Source organism: Nelumbo nucifera, chromosome 1 (genome assembly GCF_055504915.1).
Source record: "Nelumbo nucifera cultivar China Antique chromosome 1, China Antique-T2T, whole genome shotgun sequence".
Lineage (NCBI taxonomy): Eukaryota > Viridiplantae > Streptophyta > Magnoliopsida > Proteales > Nelumbonaceae > Nelumbo > Nelumbo nucifera.
In genome coordinates, this window is record NC_142649.1 from 54,030,209 (window position 1) to 54,048,793 (window position 18,585).

Genomic DNA, 18,585 nt, shown 5'->3' on the forward strand with positions numbered 1-18,585 from the left:
AGATTAGTCTTTTCATTATGTTTTAAGTTATGTGATGATGTGGCAAATTCTGTTTTAGCTCTTTTAGTTTACTTGTCCCATACTTAAGTAGGGGCATATTTGACCTTGTACCCTAATTATAATATAATAGAGATTATGGTCGACTAGTAGAGTTAATCTCTCTAGTTCGACAACTTCTTCTTCTTCTTCTTCTTCTTCTTCTCTCTCTCAGAACAGAACTTGTCTGAACCATTAAAACATTTGGAAAACTAATTGAAGGTTGGTTAGTCTCAAGAGAGAAGTCTTGAAACTTTGCTAAAAAAATCAAGGAGAATCAAAGAGTTTTTTGTTCAATTTATTGGGTGGAATCTGCTGTGGTGCATAGGTATTTCTGGTCTGCTCCAACCATTTTAGAATGAGGGATATTGAATCATGAAGTTTCCTGAGCCTTTGGAGTGTTTGCGAGGACAATATTGTTTTTTCCTTTTATTGGTAAGAGTTCATACATTTAGTTGATGGCTGGAGGAGCATCAGATCCAACAATTACAAGACAGGGGAAGTGAGAGTGATTCTTTCATCATAAATTGATTTGTTTCAGTTGAAGATACTTAATGGTGCATATTGTGGACTTGTTCAAGTGTTTACAACATGAAGATGATTTGTACATTACATGTGTTCGATGAAATTTTCGAAAGGCTATGCAAGGTGCCAACCAACTAGTCGGTAAGGTCTCCTGCTAATTATAGCGGAGACTTGGGATAAAATCCTGCCTGCACTTGGGTTGGGGGATGGGCTATCCCCCCTTGTATAGCCCTTCAAAACATATCAAACAAATTTCACTCTAGCCAACCTACCCACCAATTACAGATCCACCTTTAGAATCCCGGTAAAAATCGTAAAGCAATTGAAAAAAATAATGAGAGATTATTTGTGGGAGCCAAGAGATGAAAAGAAAGACCATCGGGTAAAGTGGGAACAAGTATGTAAAGGCAAGGACCAAGGAGGACTTGGCGTAGGAAATCTGGTTAAGAGGAATACAACTCTCTTGGGAAAATGGCTTTGAAAATTTCTCCTAGAAAGTTAAAGGTTGTGGCACTAGGTCATTGAAAGCATCCATGGTGTAGCGAACAATGGCTGGGATGCAAAACTAGCACCTCAGACAACTTTTTTCCCTTGGAAAACAATTTTTTAGGTACTTCCTTCTTTCCTTAATTATATTCGGTATGATGTGGGGTGTGGAAACAAAGTCCTTTTTTGGGAAGACCTTTGGTTGGGGGACTCACCCCTTAAACAACAATTCCTTTCTCTCTATACTTTGTCAGGCTATAAGACTGAGCTGTTGCTATGTTTGGACTACTCTTAGAGATTGGTTTAAACTGGGATTTTGGCTTTAGAATAGAGGTGTAAAATGGGTTGTGCTGGGCCGGCATGGCCCAGCCTGCGGGCCATCTCAGGCTGTGCCTCCCTCATCTGGGATATTTTGGGGGGTTAGCCTGGCCCGAGCCTACGTGGGCCCGTGCTGTGCCGTGCCACAGGCCGGGCTGGTCTGTGGGCCAAGCCTTTAGGCCCGACCAGGTCGTGGACCGGGCCAAAGCTATTTATTTAAAAAAATTGAAAAAAATCTTAAAATTTTTATGATATATGAATTTTGATGTATATAATTGTTTATATATATATATATATAATATTATATAGATAGATAGATATGGGCCGTGCTAGCTTGTGGGCCACGGGCGACACGGTCCGACTCGCTTTACACCTCTACTTTAGAAGGGGTTTGAGGGACAACAAATGTGAATCCCTAGTTCTTCTGCTTTCAAATTTGGAACAAATCTTCTTGGATCAAAATTCTATGGACATGAGAGTTTGGTCTCCATCCGAAGATGGTCACTTCTCTTGTGCCTCCTTTTTCAACACCCTTACCCATTCAGATCTCTTGGGGGAGACTTTCCCAGTAAGAGAAATTTGGTGCAAGCCAATCCCTCTTAAAGTGCAAACCTTGTGTTGGGAAGTGTTCCTTGGAAAGGTTGGTACCTGTGACTTGCTACAGAAAAGAAGGCCAGTTAAGTGCCTCTCTACTCATGTTTGTATCCTCGTTTGGCTAGTGGTGAGACCCTACCTCATCTACTAATCTCTTGCTCTTTTGTATCTTGCATTTGGGACTATTTTTCCTCACTCTTTGGCTGTTGATGGGAACCCCCACAAGATGTGGTTAGCTTATTCAACTCTAACTCTATGCGGCTGCAGAAAAAAAGGGTGAAATGCTTATGGAAGGTAACAAGAGCAGCTGTAGTTTGGACCATCTGGGAAGAAAGAAATGAAAGGATTTTCAATGAGAAGAACTGGTCAAGAGAGGAAGTAAACAATCAAAATCAGATCTGCACACTGGGTAAAAACTATTGACATATTCAAAGATATGTCAATAAATGATATAATGAGAAAATGGATGGAAGTGACACAGATGGGAATACATAAAGAGGTTACTAGGATGGGTTGGAAACCTCCAAAACCACATAAACTGAAGCTGAACTTTGATGGCAGCTCCCTAGGAAACCCTGGGAGAGCAGGAATAGGGGGAGTGTTCCAAAGTCACAATGAGGCAATTGTGGCTTTGTTCTCAGGACCAATTGGGTATGGAGATTCGGTTCAGGCAGAGACAGTGGCACTTCTACAAGGCCTGAAATTAGCAGATCAAATAGAAGCCAGAGAAATTAGCAGAACAATGGAAGTACAGATTTGCATTCAGGAAGATCGATTCTCTTGCTAAGAGATATAGCTCTACTTTTGGATGGGTTAAAAGGACAGGGAATGGACTGGCAGATACTCTAGCAAAGCAGGGAGTTGATAGATCTACTCTATTTTGGGCTAAATTGTAGCTGGCTGTATTGCAACAGTGGGATGTTGAGCTACATAATCTGGGTTTATGTATATTGTAATACTCTGGAGTGCAGAGTAGATAAAGAAACTGTAATCTGTTTTTCAGTTTAATAAAAAGCTAAATTCTCTTTTTCTGATAAAAAAAAGTATATCAAACAAATTTCTGAAAGGCTACAAGTTTCTTTTCAGGCAATTCTAGCTTGAGGGGGAGTGTTCGAAGTAGTAATAGAAATTGGATTATTGGCTGTTTTAGTTGTTTTGTCTTTCTTATGTTTCTTAGTTAGTTGTTGGGCCATGGGCCTATTTTAGTTTTTTTATAGGTCTTTTGTTACTGCGGCCTTAGTAGGGCACTTTTGTAACTTTAACATATTTCCAACAACTATGTAAGAGGGGGGTTGGGGGGGGGGGTCTCATCATTAGCACCGTGATTTGATTTTCTCTTCACTCTTTTCTTTAGATTTTGTTTTTCTCTGATCAATTGTTTCTGAATTCTTCGACATGAATTACATTTGTACCCTACTTTAGTGATATTACATAAATTGACTAATCTAACCCTTACCTATGTTACAATAATAAACGACTTAATTGTCCATGTCCTGAAGGTACACTTACCAAAGAGGATACATAGAACTAATACATAAAGGGTAAATAAAGAAAAAGGTAATAAACATAAAATAGAGAAGACATATCGACTGCCAATCAACCACTCTTAACACTCCCCCTCAAGCTGGAAAGTATATATCCTATAATTCTAGCATGCTTGCTATAAACTCCAACCTTGGTCTGCTTAGTGTCTGTTACAGTCCTAAAAGGTTAAATGACTTAGTTTAATGTGTTTAAATAGTCTTAAGACTTTTGGTGTATTGGTCAAGTACGTAACAAATGGTATCAAAGCCTACCACAATGTCTCAACTCTCAAGTTCAAATAACAGAGAGGGCTATCTGGTGCAGAGTTAAAGCTGTCACAGAAAGGGCTACTTGCCACCAAAGTATGAGCCTTTGTGGAGAGGGCTTCCTGCTATTAGAGTGAGAGCTGCCTAGTGTGAAGCTGCGAGACATGCTATGGAAGCATGGTGGTTGTAGAGATAATGGGCTAAATGGGTCTTAATATTTTTATTTTATTTGTGTATTTAATAATGTGTTTTGTTTAGTTAGTGGGCCTTGGTTTATGGGCCAGTTTGTTTTCTTTTATTATCTTATTGAGTTGCCCCACTGAGGCCACCCTTGTAATTGTACCTGAATTACAATTGGGTTTAATAGAAGTCTTTTAGGGGACTGAGGAGAGGATTGATCTGCTGTCTTCGTTCTTCCTCATCCATTCTCTTCTCCTTATGAACTCTCTCTTTTTCCACCTTCTTTTCTTCTGGTTTATTTTTAAATTCATTACAGGTGTGATTTACAACTTGGTATTGGAGCAAGGTCCCACCTTCTTAGGTTTCTTCCTTTAGGCCCATACATAGTGTGTATGGAGAATTGATTGGCTGATTGATTGATAGTTTATACAGTCCAGTTGGAGGAGGCTTTTGGAGAAGAATACAATCAAAGTTTGAGGCTCAAGATGGGTTCTTAAAGATTTTCCCAAAAATTCTAGCTAATTGGAGAAGTTGAATTAAAGGTTCTAGAGACAGTTTGGAGCTGGTACTTGGGGCTTGAAGAGAAGTTCCTTGATCTCTATTGAGATCTATTTAAGTTGGGAAGGATTCTGGAGTTCCTAGTAGGAGTGACTAGACTTTCTCCCTTTCTCCTAGGTGGTTAGATTTTGTGAAACCCTAGGTTTTGTTTGTTTTCGTTTAGGTAATGAAGCAAACTAGAGGTGAGACAAAACAACCTACAGACTCTTGGGTTTGGCTAGGGAGGTTCTGTGGAGGCTCTGTTAGGGGTAGAAACCACAATGAAGTTAGATTGAACCAATTGTCTGGCATGGTCTTAGTCAATTAGGATCCATGTCTGTAGTAGAGGGAAATGGGGGTACATCATTGGGAGTAAGAAGCAACCCACAGAGGATGGCCCTGCCTATGAGAGATGGATGTAGGAAAACTACATAGTTGTAAATTGGTTAGTAAATTCCATGCTACCTCATATAAGCTAACACTACATGTGGATGGATATTGCAAAGAAAGTGTGGGATAGTTACGGAGTCTTGTTCTAAGAAGTTGAATGTTGCTAGGGTGTAGGGCCTACAAACTAAAGAATGATGTGAATAATTTAAGACAGGGGGAAGACCTTAGACATATGCTTTTCAATGCTGAAATCTCTTTGGCAAGAGATTGATTTGATGAAGACTATTGTGTAGGGATGCACTAAAGATGCTGAGACTCATAGGAAGTTGGTGGAGAGGAATTGGGTCTTTGAGTTCCTTACTGCACTCAGCCCCAAATACAATATTATTAGACAAAACATTCTAGCAAAGGATGAGGTGGCCCTATCTCAAGCTTATGCTATGGTTAGTAGTGAGGAGAGTAGGAGGTAGGTCCAGATTGCAGAAGTCTTGGTCGATGACTTTGCCAATGTCGGGATGAAGCCAAAGAGTTCCATTGAGAAGAAAGATGTTGCGTGTGAGTATTGTTAGAAGCTTAAGGAAGGACACTTGTTGGGAGTTACATCTAGAGCTTTGGCCTCCCTGACTAAAGAATAATAATAATGGCAAGAAGAATAGGAGTGGGAAAAGTGGCAATGCTAATGTAGCCACCTCATCTGAGATTGAGAAAGGGCCTTGTGATGAGAAGTTTGTGGGGGAACAACTTGTAGGCTACAACTGCTAGAGTAGAGTATGAGAAGTGTGGTCATATCATTAGCCACTTGAGTTTGCTACTACAACTTCTACTCCCTCAGGCAATGGTTCTTTAGCCTATGCACACTCAGGTATTCATGCCATTGTGAATCATGCTTGTCTCAGGTAATCATAGGATCCCTTGGATAATAGATTTTGGTGCTTTTGACTATATGACCAGTATGTCCCGGTTATTTACTACCTATTAGCTTTTATTTGGTTGAGATAAAATTTCCCACTAATGGATCTCTTGCTCCCATCTCAGTTAAGGGAGACATCAAAGCCTCAAATTCCCTTACCTTATCTTCAGTTCTTCCATGTACCTAAGCTTAATACCAATCTTCTCTCATTTGGTAATTTGACAACATCTTTGAATTGCAGTGTGACCTTTTTCCCTTTATATTGTGTTTTTCAAGAAATGAAATCTTAGAAGGTGATTAGGAGTGGCCATGAGGCAAATGGAATATACTTGTTGGACATGATTGAGCAAAGTCAAGTACCACCTTAGAAAGTTGCCTTTGGGTCACATGTTTTAGAGTTAGTTTGTTGAGTCATGATGTGTCATTATCGTTTGGGTCATCTTTCATTTTCTTTATTGAATCTCTTGTTTCCAATATTATTTAAAGGAATAAATTTGTCTAGTTTACATTGTGAGTCTTGTGAGTTGTCAAAGCAATAAAAGATCTACTCCATTTCATATTGTTCACTTTGATGTGTAGGAGCCTTTCCATTTACCTTGCAGGGGTGGCTATAAATATTTTGTTTTGTTTATTGATGATTTCTCTCGTTATACTTGGCTTTATCTTATGTGTTCTCGTGCTGAAGTACCAAAACTTGTACAACATTTCCATGAATTTGTACTCACATAGTTTGGCACTTGCATCAAAATATTTCGCTTAGGTAATGCTAAGGAATATTTTAAGAAAGACCTTATTGTTTATCTTGAGAATTTTGGGGTTGTTCATTAGAGTTCTTGTGCTCGTATTCTAGAACAAAATGGAGTAGTTGAGGAAAAATTGCCTTGTTGTGGAAGCAGCTAGGAATATCCTTTTTGCCTCCCATGTTCCTATAAAATTTTGGGGTGGTGCCGTTATGACAACTATCACATTAACCATATGCCTTATTGGGTATTGGGGTTCAAATCTCCCTTTGGTGTTCTCTTTCCAGATGTAGATGTCTTTTCCATTCCACTGTGTGTCTTTGGTTGTACCTATTATGTTCACATTCCTAGCTCTCAGAGACACAAATTTGAACCCAAACCTTGGAAGTGTATTTTTCTTAGTTATGCCTTCACATAGAAGGGTTACTTTTGCTTTGATCCCATCAGTGGCACCCATTTTGTTTTTATGGATGTCACTTTTGTTGAATAAATTCCCTTTTATGGTCATTCTTTTGAGGGGAAACGCTCCATTGAGTTGTTTGCTTCTCCACTTACTTTGCCAATTCCTGTTGTATTTGTATAGAGTTGTTTGTGGTTTCTTCGGTTCTCGTTGAACCTTGTCCTTCTAGCTCACCTATTCATGCTCCTCCTCCACATATTCATCCCCCAAATTTCACTACTCTTCCTATTGTTTAGAGGTGTAGTGGAGGCAAAGGCTAAGGCATGAATAGGTTGTTCCCCCATCCTCAATTGAGTTTAAGGCACTTCTAACTCCTGAGGAGAGGACGTGTATTACACAGTCTTCTCTAGCACCTCCCTTCATAGACCTTGACCTACCTATTGCTATAGAAAGCATAAGAGGAAATGTACAATTCATTGCATTTCTAAACACCTTTCTTACAACCTGTTGTCCTCTTCCTATTTTTCCTTCCTAGCCTCTATTTCATCTCAACCCATTCCCAAGTTTGTAATAGAAGCCTTATCTAAACTAGAAAGGAGGGATGCTATGAGGATTGAGATAGAGGCACTTCATAAGAACAATACTTGGGATATTGTAGATTTAATTGTTGGGAAGGAGCTTGTGGGGTGTAAGTGGGTGTATACCATTAAGTACATGTTAATAGGACAACTGAAAAAAAGTATAAGGTTCGCCTAGTTGCCAAGGGCTATATGCAGGTACATGTGATAGATTATTTGGAGACCTTTTCACTAGTGACAAAGATGACTTTTGTGTAGGTTCTCTTATCTTTGGTAGTGAGTTATGATTGGACCTTATATCAGTTTGATGTTAAGAATGTGCTTTTGAATGGTGACTTGACTGAAGAAGTGCATATGTCACTTCCTCTAGGCATGTATGGTGAAGAGATGAAAGGCAAGGTGCATGAACTGAAGAAATCAAATCACTCCATGGCCTCAAACATTTTCCATAGGCATGGTTTAATAGATTCTGGGCGCCCTTGTATTGTTTGGTTATATTTAGACAAAGTCAGATCATACCAACTATATGAAGAGGAGAGAGTCTGGGTCACCTTCATTGTGCATGTTGATGATATTGTTGTGACTGATAGTTCTACACAAGAAGTTCATGCCCTCAAGAGGTTCCTTAATTTGGAGTTTGAGATTAAGGATCCAAGGGAATTGAGATATTTCTTGGGGATTTAAGTTGCTTGGTCTAAGGAGGGCATCTTGATCTCCTAAAGGAAGTTGTTGGATCTTCTCAAAAACATTTTCTCATAGAGACAAGGAAACTTGGTGCAAACCTACTTCTACTCTTATTGATACAAATTATAGGTTTGTTGCTAGGGATGGTGAGCCCTTGGCCAACAGGGGAGAGTGTTCTAGAGACTTTTGTGGAAGTTTTTGCTATATCTTTGTATGACATGGCCAAACATTACATATGCAGTGAGTGTAATCAGTCAGTTTATACATGCTCCTAGTGACACACATATGGCAGTTGCAGAGAAGGTTTTGTCCTACTTAAAGGGGACCCCAGGAAAGGGCATTATTTTTTGCTAAGCATGGTCATATGATGCTGGAGGCTTATATAGCTACTGATTGGGCTGGTAGTATAGATGATGAGAGATCCATGTTTGGTTATTGTGCTGTGGTAGCGGGAAATGTTGTCTCATGGAGAAGCAAAAAGTAGTTTGTGGTAGCTAGATCCTTAGCTGATGTGGAATATAGGGCCATGGCCCATAGAGTTTCAGAGTTGTGGCTTAGGTCCCTTTTAGAAGAAATGGGCATCACTTATGATAAGCCCCTAATGTTGTACTACGATAATCAAGTGGCTATCAACATTGCTCATAACCTAAATCTACATGATAGAATAAAACACATTGAAGTAGATAAACATAAGAGAAAGAGTGGCATCAAGAGAAGTTTGCCTTCCTTTCATTGCTTCAAAGCATTAATTAGCAGATGTTTTGACCAAGGGTGTCCTTAAGGCAAAGTTACAGCATGTGTAAGCAAGTCGGGCATGATTGATACCTATGCTCAACTTGAAGGGGAGTATAGAGATGATGGGCAGAATGGACCTTAATCTTTTTATTTTATTTGTGTTGTTGATAATGTGTTTTGTTTAGTTAGTGGGCCTTAGTTTATGGACCGGTTTTGTTTTTTTTGTTTTTTTATCTTTATTGAGTAGATGCCCCTGAGGGCACCCTCATAATTGTACCTAAAGTACAATCAGGTTTAATAAAAGTCTTCTAGGGGACTGAAGAGAGAATTGAACTGCTCTCTTCTTTCTTCCTCTTCTTTCATTCTCATTCTTTCTTCTGAATTCTCTATTCTTCCAGCTTCTTTTCTTTTCTTCTGGTTTATTTTGAGATTTATTACAGGTGTGATTTACAATGGTGGTCTGTAACAGTCCTAAAAGGTTAAACAGCTTGGTTTGATGTGTTCCCACAGTCTTAAAGGCTTTTGACATGTTGGTCAAGTAAAAAACAGTGCTTTAGTAAACAAATCAGATAGTTGATCCTTTGTCTTGATGCAATGAGTGTTTACATGGCAACTCTGGATCTTCTCTCTAATGAAGTGAGAATCTATTTCAATGTGTTTTGTTTTCTTCTGAAACATTGGGTTGGATGCTTTATGTATTACTGCTTGATTGTCATAGTGGAGGATGCATAGGAAGGATAATTGGAAACCCTAACTCTTATAGTAACAGCTTCAGCCATATCAATTGACATTTATACAGCTTATGGCTGTATATTTAGTTTCAGCATCTGACTTTGCTTTTTATTTTTCCCACAAAATAAGATTCCCTTCTAGAAAGGTGCAGTACCTGATTGTGGATCTACAGTCAGATGGTGGACCTGCCCAGTTTGCATTAGTAAACCCAAATATAATCAAATGATCATGATCTTGATATTATCAACTAGGGGTGAGCAAATGGGTAGGTTCTACCTGGAACCAAATGGAACCGACCTCGAATCGGCCTTGAACTGACCCTATTCAATCTGTTATAGGGTAGGGTCTGGTTCTAAATTCTTGGAACTAACCCCCACCTAGGCTGGTTTCAGGGTCTAGGGGTTTACCCAACCCAAACCGACTCGATGAATCGGCTTTGGAACGAAACTTGCCTTGAAATAAACCCAAAAATACTTTTGGGGATGTAAAGATCTGAACCCAAGCATTCATGGTTACAAAGGCCATGGTCTCACTTGAACCATATAATGATAATCTCCGTATTAAGTTGCTCAATTTAATCAATAAAGATGATAAAAGTTTTAAACTATATATTATATTTATTGAAAATCAAGTTTTTAAAGAACATGCTTCTTTTTTTAAGGGAGAGTAAAGAAAGAACAGGTTCCACGGGTAGACCATGGAACCGACCCTGGAATCACCAAGGTTAGAACCGATCCTACAAGGTAGGTTCCAGGTTCTGCCATGGAACCGGAGCAAGCCAACCCATGCTCACCCCTATTGTCAACCAAGACTTTGAGATCCCTTAAGATATATCAATATTCTAAAAACGGTGCCTAAGTGATATTTTGGGAGATTCTAGGAATTGGGAAATTGGCTAATCACAGTCACTACAAGTAATTTGCGTGGATGTGTATAGTCAAGTAATTTAGTTTTCCAACCAATCTCTTGTATCAACTTGGGTCATTGACAAGCTCTCCATGATTAGAAAGAAGCTTAACATTTGGATCCATTTGAATAGATATTGGCTTGGATGCAAGCATCCCTATCTCTTTTAACAAGTCCAACACATACTTTCTTTGAGAAAGGCATATTTCAGTCTCAGAATGTATCACCTCAATACCCAAAAAATGTCGTAGCTTTCCTAAATCTTTGGTGTGGAAGTGTTGCTGTAGAAAGGTTTTTAACTCACTTTCGCTGGGCACAATATAATCACAGCATATAGCCATATACAACTAGGATAATGTGTCCAAACGAGGAGTTAGACAAAAAATAAAAAAAGATTAATTTGATTGACATTGTTGCATTCCAAACTCTAGCACCTCTTCGCTAAACTTACCAAACCATTCTCAGGGTGATTGTTTAAGCCCATACAAGGCTTTCTTTAGGGTGCACACCAACCCACACTCTCTTTAGCAACAAACCTTGGATGATACTCCATGTAAATCTCCTCCTGAAGGTCACCATGCAAGAATGCATTCTTTACATCTTACTAAAAACGAGGCCAATGAAGTTATGCAACAAGAGAAATAATAATTCTAAGGGATGATATATTAGCTACAAGGGTGAATGTACTAGTAAAATCCATACCATAGGTTTGAATAAACCCCTTTTCCACATGTCGAATTTGCAAGTCTTTCGATGGAACAATCTGGTAAATGCTTTACTGTATATACCTATCTACACCAAACTAGGTTTTTTTTTACCAAGAGGAAGAGGTACAAACTCTCAAGTATCATTTAAATATAGGGTTGAAATTTTCTCTTCCATATCTGTCCATCTAGAATTAGTCATGGCCCACTATATGGGTTTAGGAATAGATATGGCAGATAAAGCTAAAATTAAGGAATGGACAAAAAGAAATAAAGAGGTGTAAGAAATAAAATTACCAATATGGTGAGTGGTACAAGAATGCTTACCCTAGAGCGATGGGGGTTAAGATCAGAGGTGGCCCCAGAACCATCAGATGTCTCAGTAGATGATTATCAAATCTGAGCTAGAGATTGTTGAGTGTATATCTGCATAATGGGTGGTTTTGAAGGTAGTCTAGGAGATGGAGACTCATTAAAGATAGGAATAGGACGGGTGTGCTAGAGTGAGATCCTGGTCTGAAGTCTGTAAGCTGAAGAAGAAAGGTGGTTTAGGTATCAAACCTTTTTCTCAAACAAACACAGCCTTGCTATCCAAGTGGGTTTGGAGATTTGCTACAGAAAGGGATCATCTCTGGAAAATAGTTGTCAAGGACAAACACGGGGAAGACTCATTTGGATGGGAATCTGGAAGTTCTAGTGACCCCTATGGGACTAGTGTTTGGAGAAGTATCATGCAGAATAGAGATGCTTTCTTCAAACACATATCCTTTGAACCTGGGTCAGGTGAAAGGATTTGGTTCTGGAAGGACAGTTGGTGTAGCAGCAACCCCTTAATTTGGAATTCCCCTCTACTTTTGAGTTGGCAGTCAACAAAGGTGCAAGGGTGTGTGACTACCTTGGATACTCCAATGACCATCCAATCTGGGTACCAAGACTTAGAAGGGAAGTGAATGATTGGGAGTTAGAATCCTCAATAGGCCTGCTGAATGTACTGGATAAATCCAAGGCAAATCCTTTGGATCCAGACAAAATAAGATGGAATAAAGAAAATTCAGGGATTTTCACTGTGAAGTCAATGTTGGAATCCTTTACTGTCAACTGAAGAACCTAATCCTCCTTGGATCTGGCTGTGGAAAACTTCAACTCCGCAAAAAGTGCAGTTTTTTTTTTTTGTGTGGGTTGCTATAAAAGAAAAAATTCCCACCATGGATGTTTTAAGAAGACATTCATCAAGAAAAAAAAATGGATGTTCTAAGAAGAAAGGGAATGGTTTTGGTGAACTGTTGCTGTTTGTGTGAGGCAGTTGAGGAAACAGTTAACCACCTGTTAATTCTTTGCAGTTTCTCTCACAGAATTTTGACCCATGTACTAAAGTTGTTTGGTCTGAATTGGGTTACACCTCTAGACCTGAATTCTCTTATGTCTCATTGGCAAATTCAGGCTTTTTCGGAAAAAGGAAAAGTGTTATTGGAAAGCATTGCTGTCGGTAGTATGTTGGTGCTTATGAAAAGAAAGAAACCACTGCATTTTTGAAGACACGGCAAATTCTCCTGAGAAAGTATGCACAATGGTGGAGAAAACTTTGGTGAAATGGGTCTCCATCAACAGCCTCTTCAAGGGATGTTATTTTAAGATTTTCGTAGAACACTGGAATTCGGTAATATGGGATGAAAACTTTGTTTTGTAAGCTGTAGCCTTATGGCTATTCTCTGTACTGTTGTCTGAGGAAATCTCTCCCTCAGCAGCAGATCTCTATCTTTATATTATTAATATATTTCACCATTTCTCAAAAAAAAAAAAAATGAGTGAGATCCTGGGGCAGATGATGAAAAGTAAGTGGTAGACTCAAAAAGGTAACATTTGCAAAGGTATGATGTTGATGAGTAATAGGATTATAATGCTTGTATCCTTTTTGAATTTGAGAGTAACCAAGAAAAACACATTTAACAGCACTAGGATCAAGTTTAACTAGTTTGAAATCAAATAAATGGGCAAAACAAACACACCCAAATGCACACGGAGTGGGAAAAAAAGAGGACTATCATGGAGAACCGAACAAGGAATTTTATCATTAAGAACTAAAGAGGGCATCTGGTTTATCAAAAGGCAAGCCATGATGACAGATGTAAAGAAAAAAGAAAAGCTAAAATCATATTTCTGTATTGGGTGGCAAACATGTAGTGGAAGAAATAACATTAAGGTGGCGTTTGATATATCTCAAATCTGAAAAGTTAAAAAGATATTACAAGTGTCTGAAATCTGAAAAGAGCTATGATGCTTTTCTACATTTTAGATGTTCTGAATAGGTAAGGTTGTTTGTGTTGGATGAACCATTCAGCATCTGAAATTCAATGCTTTTACTATTTTACCCCCAAAACAGACTATCTGATAATTTTGAGTTCAATTTGTACTATTTCATATTAAATAATTTATGAAATTCAAAATAATACAAATAAAAAATAATAAACTAATAAATAATAAATAACACATTTAAAATTATTAAAAATAATTGATGACTAATAAAAACTATTAAGGTAATTAATACTAATGAAAATTAAAATAATTAATAATTAAAAAATAACACAATTAAAATTAAAAAAAAATAATTAATGACAAAAAATAGTTATTAAGTAATAAAAATAATTAATAATTAATAATTTACACAAATAAAACTTAAAATAATTACTAATTATAAAATAACACAATTAAGGTTAATAAAGATAACAAATGAATAATAAAAAATAATTAATTGGTTTTGGCCTTTTGGGCACTATTCATCATTGTTCTTGTTGCGAAGGCCGAACAGGGGTTGCGGTATTCCTATTCCTTCCTCCTCTCTTTGGTTATTTTCCCTCTAAACTCTCTTTCTCTCTCTCTCTCTGGTTCTTCCTCCAAACGCCCAGATCTGTTGTTCGTCTTCTTCCTCTTATCACCGAACAGAGAATGGTGGGGAACTGCGGCGGTAGTTCTAGTCAGTTTACTTCTATCGGCCGATCCCAACAACACCAGTTTACTCTTCCCGGAATCGCACCTGCAAGGGAGGACGTTCTAAGCTGAGGCGGATCGGTTTTGGGCATTGTTGATCATCGTTCTCGTTGCGAAGGCCAAATAGGGGTGGCGGTTCTCCCGCTGTCCTCTCTTCGGTTATTCTCCCTCTAAACTCTCTTTATTTCCCCTCTCTCCCCTTCTTCTTCTTCTTCTTCTTCTTCTTCTTCCAAACGCCCAGATTTGTTGTTCGTCTTCTTCCTCTTATCACTGAACAGATGGTTGCGGTGGTAGCTCCAGTCAGTTTGCTTCTATCGGCCGATCCCAGCAACACCAGTTTGCTCTTCCCGCAATCGCACCTGCAAGGGAGGACGTTTGAAGTTGAGACCTATTTTTGTCTTTTAATGCGGTCTGAAATGCATCTGACCGCGTTAAGAGGCTGGCCGACCTCTTTCTCAAATGTTAAAGAAGTTAGGAACTGCAGAAAGTAGAAGAGGAAGAGAGGGGGATTTAAATATTAACTCAAAGAGAAAGAAACTTTTGGTTGCTGATGATCTGGTTTGAGTTCATTCACTGCCAATGTATGAAGGGGGAGAGATAACGGAGAAGGGTGTTAATTGTTTGATATACAAGGTCTAACAGAAAGAATATTGTAATATGTTTAGGCACTTATGTCCAAAATTTTCATTAAAAACCTCCAGTCAAATTCAGAGGCATCCATTTCGCAGAATCAGTCGGAGGAAATATTGGTGATTGGGGGAGGGGGTAGCATTGGGAGGCTTTGCCGAACAGCCCTTAACTGCTGGAATTTAACCTTTTCAGCTTCAGAGGGCCATTTGGTGTTACTGAATGACTCCTTATTTGGATTGGATTGTTAGTGTTCTAGTATATTTTGCCCTCCCTGGTGATTTGTTATCACTATTTGTTGTATTCTCTTTTTATTTTAATGAAAAAATTTCTTTATTATCAAAAAAAATCTTTTGCTAGATAACTTCTGAATGTTGTTTGAAAACTTTTCTCTCCTTTCTTTGTCCATGATAAATACAATTTGTTCTGCTGACTTGTGGCAACTAAATATGTTAAGGTGCCATTATTTTGTGTTTCTTAAATAAAATTTTCTGTTTTACTCAGATATAGGAAGCGGAATGTGCTAGTATGCATTGCACCACCAATGGTAGTCATTATAGTACTGGTGTTAGATTCATCTACCCTCCAATTTGCACCATATGACGAATTCTCTACTACTTAGATGGGATGATGTGCTCCAGATCTGTTTATCCTCAATGCCTCAATATGTAAACTTTTCCATGCATATGGACTTTGGGCAAATATTGAAAAAAAAAGTCTACTGTTTTTAAAGACCAAAGTACATAAACAAATTAGCAAATGCTGATTAGGTTGAAGTTTAATTTCAGTGTTGTAGGACTTGGACTGGACTGGATGGTTGAACAGTGACCTCTCTGGATCCTGGTTAACTATGGTTTGAATGGGCCAACCACCCTGTTAACCAGTAAAACCGTGACCCACTGAGCATTCCAGTTTTATGTCCTGTTGGTTAATTTCCTTTGGTTCCATGGTACCATCTTCTAGCTATTGATCAGCTGGCTCTCTGTATTGCTTGTTTTCATGCTGTGAGCATGTCTTGGGATTTTGCAGTTTCAATATGTTCTCTTTATGCTCCCTGTTGTTTTGTGTATAAAAAGATAATGGTATTTTATTTCATAGAATTTTAATGAGGATTGTGTGATTCATATGAGCCTCATTCTGGGTCTAGTCTAGCCTATATGATAATGTTAAAAAGCCTGCAAGACATTTGCATGCAAGCATGTAGCTGGAGAGCTCAGAAGACCCATCTTTAAAGCCTATGGATGGTCATAACTATTCTTTGCTGGCTGAGATTTTTCTTAAGTTTTAGCTAAATCATATAGCTCTAAATGCTGAACTTTTATCTTGTAGGCTACTCCCTATTTCTTGGATTTGTAATTGATCGCTTACATCACTATCTTCAAAAGCTCGGAGGGTTGAGGACCACAGCTCGGTATTCCAAACAGGAAGTTGAGAAGCTTCATAAAGACCACCTGCAGCTCAAAGAGAAAGAAGTGAAAGCTTCCGAGGAAATAAAGTTGCTTCAGGAGGAAATCTCTAGTCTGAAAGAAAATATAAAGAAGCTAAAATTAGAATGTGAAGAGAAGGATAAACAAGTACAATCTGCAGAAGCTCATGTCACTGCACTTCAGAAACAAGCTGAGGACCTACTTCTTGAATATGACCGCCTATTGGAGGACAATCAGAACCTTCAAGCCCAGGCTCTAGGATATAGAGGTTGAGACACTGTTGGAGGTTCAACCACTTTAGAATGGGGTTCAAGTTTGGGTGCTGATAGTTTAGATAAAATTTCTCCCTGTTCACGTTGAAATTTATACAGAAAGCATTTACGGGGGCTATTTAGGAGGTTACAGGGTGATTCCTTCTGCAAAAGGTCATTGAAAAATTTTGTAATCTTTGTTGAGTCTAGGAAGCTTTTCTTGCTTTTGTTTTTCTTCTTTTCACCCCCCTCCCCTCACTCTTTTTGAAATTGAGCTGATTTTGGGCCAGAGAATAGAAAATCCAATGAGACTTGTAAGAAACCATAATCCTTTTCTCCAGGTAGATGAAACATGGTGGGCCTGTCTAGATGTACTATTTAAAGGCGAGGAATGAATGTATGTGGACGTTTGTGGCCTGCCTCTTCATGTGGTGTTTTATTAGTTCAAATGAAATAGTGAGATGGCCAATTTCATTACCTTGTTTGTTCATTCCGTGAAAATCTGAGCCCTATGTTCAGGCTTGTTTGCGTTTGTTGATTAGTTGAGGAAGGCCTATTATTCTGTTCTCATGTTTGTTAATTAAAGTTTCCAGTTTAGAATCTCAAATGGGTCATCCGCAGATCTGCTTCTTCATAATTTCAAATGGGTTAGGCTCTGAGCCTCTGATACCACTTTTTGGAAAAATCTGTCCACTCAACCTTGCAAAGAATTTCAACAATAAGAGTATCTTTCCACTAGTCATTCTCTTGGTGAAGATATGCTTCTCCCTTTTCCTCACAAATTCATACCCACTTTCAGTAATGGCTGTGTTTTGTTTGAAAGAAAAGGTAAACCTACTCTTTCAAACCAAACACAGCCTAAAAGTTCATTGCCACTGGTTTAAGCCAAAATTTAAAAACAAATTTGGAAGAAAGTGAAAATCGAAATCATTCTCAAGCCCTTCAAAGTTCAAACAATATGAGTAGAGCAATCAGTTGTCCGTTCTCCATGCTAGATGAAAGACAATTAAGAATTAACCCAGTAAGTATGCCAAGTGGTTGCCCTGCTTCAGTCTGTTCAGCACACTATAACGACGATAGAAACACTCGTATATAAACCGAACATCAGTTACAATTCTGCTCGTCGTTGGAAATCTCACTAGTCACTACCAGAACTATTTAACTCGGGAATTGCAGAGTTTGCCTTGTACTTCCTAGACATGTCTAGAGGAAGAGAGCGTTATACGCACTCTTTAGTCTTTAATTTGGAAAATAGCTCAACAGTGGAAGTAAAAGTTTGAAGTATTGTTATTACTAAAGAATATTCGAAATTGCTACAATGATCAAGATATGCATGGATACATCAAAGAAATTCATTAATCCCAGGTCAATTAATTGGGTTAAATGGTAAACCCGGCTTGACCAGACCCTATAAAGTTGGGTTAGGTTTAAGTTTATTCAAATGCAGGATTAGGTTAGGGATTTAATTTTTTTAACCCAAGGGTTTGAGTTGGGCTAGGTTTGGCTGACCCGACCCATTGGATCATTATAGGCTTACATATATATGGGCATTCTTGTAATTTTCTATGGCTTCTATTCTATAGCCTTAAAAGTCTAGGATTTATTTTCATGCTTTATTCTTTCACTATGAAATGACACCTTAGAGCCCATAAACCACATTCAAACTTAAATTAAAGGATTTTAAATTTTCAAAATGTGTTATAAAAAGTACAATTGAAAGGCTGTGGATTAAGTCAAGTTGGTATCAGGTTGAGCCCTATAGCCCTATAAGGTTGGGGTGGGTTTGGAAACTATATGTTACTTAGTCGGGTTAGGTTAGGTTAGGTTTGGTGGGAACATTGGAAGGTTGGGTTAGGGTTGAGGCAAATCCATACGGAACCCGATCCTTCGACATCCTTAAATCCCACTAATACATCAATAACACTAAATCTAAAGCTCACATGAGTCGTACGGCTTAAATAAGTTAAGGATAAAAGCATATATTTTAATAGCTTATATAAAGTATGAACCATCTGGATAAATATAAGAAACACCACCCACTTGCTTCAGG

The 18,585-nt window shown here is 38.3% G+C and overlaps 1 protein-coding gene across 1 annotated transcript in view; it reads left to right on the forward strand.

Annotated features, from left to right (window-relative positions):
• LOC104590315 (uncharacterized) overlaps positions 1-17,012 on the forward strand; it is a 34,453-nt gene extending 17,441 nt beyond the window's left edge. Inside the window, exon 2 of the mRNA XM_010248932.3 lies at positions 16,187-17,012. Coding sequence (XP_010247234.1) covers positions 16,187-16,557 — 371 coding nt within the window. The 3' untranslated portion in view covers positions 16,558-17,012. The remainder of the gene's footprint in view (positions 1-16,186) is intronic.
• The last annotated feature ends 1,573 nt before the right edge of the window (positions 17,013-18,585 follow it).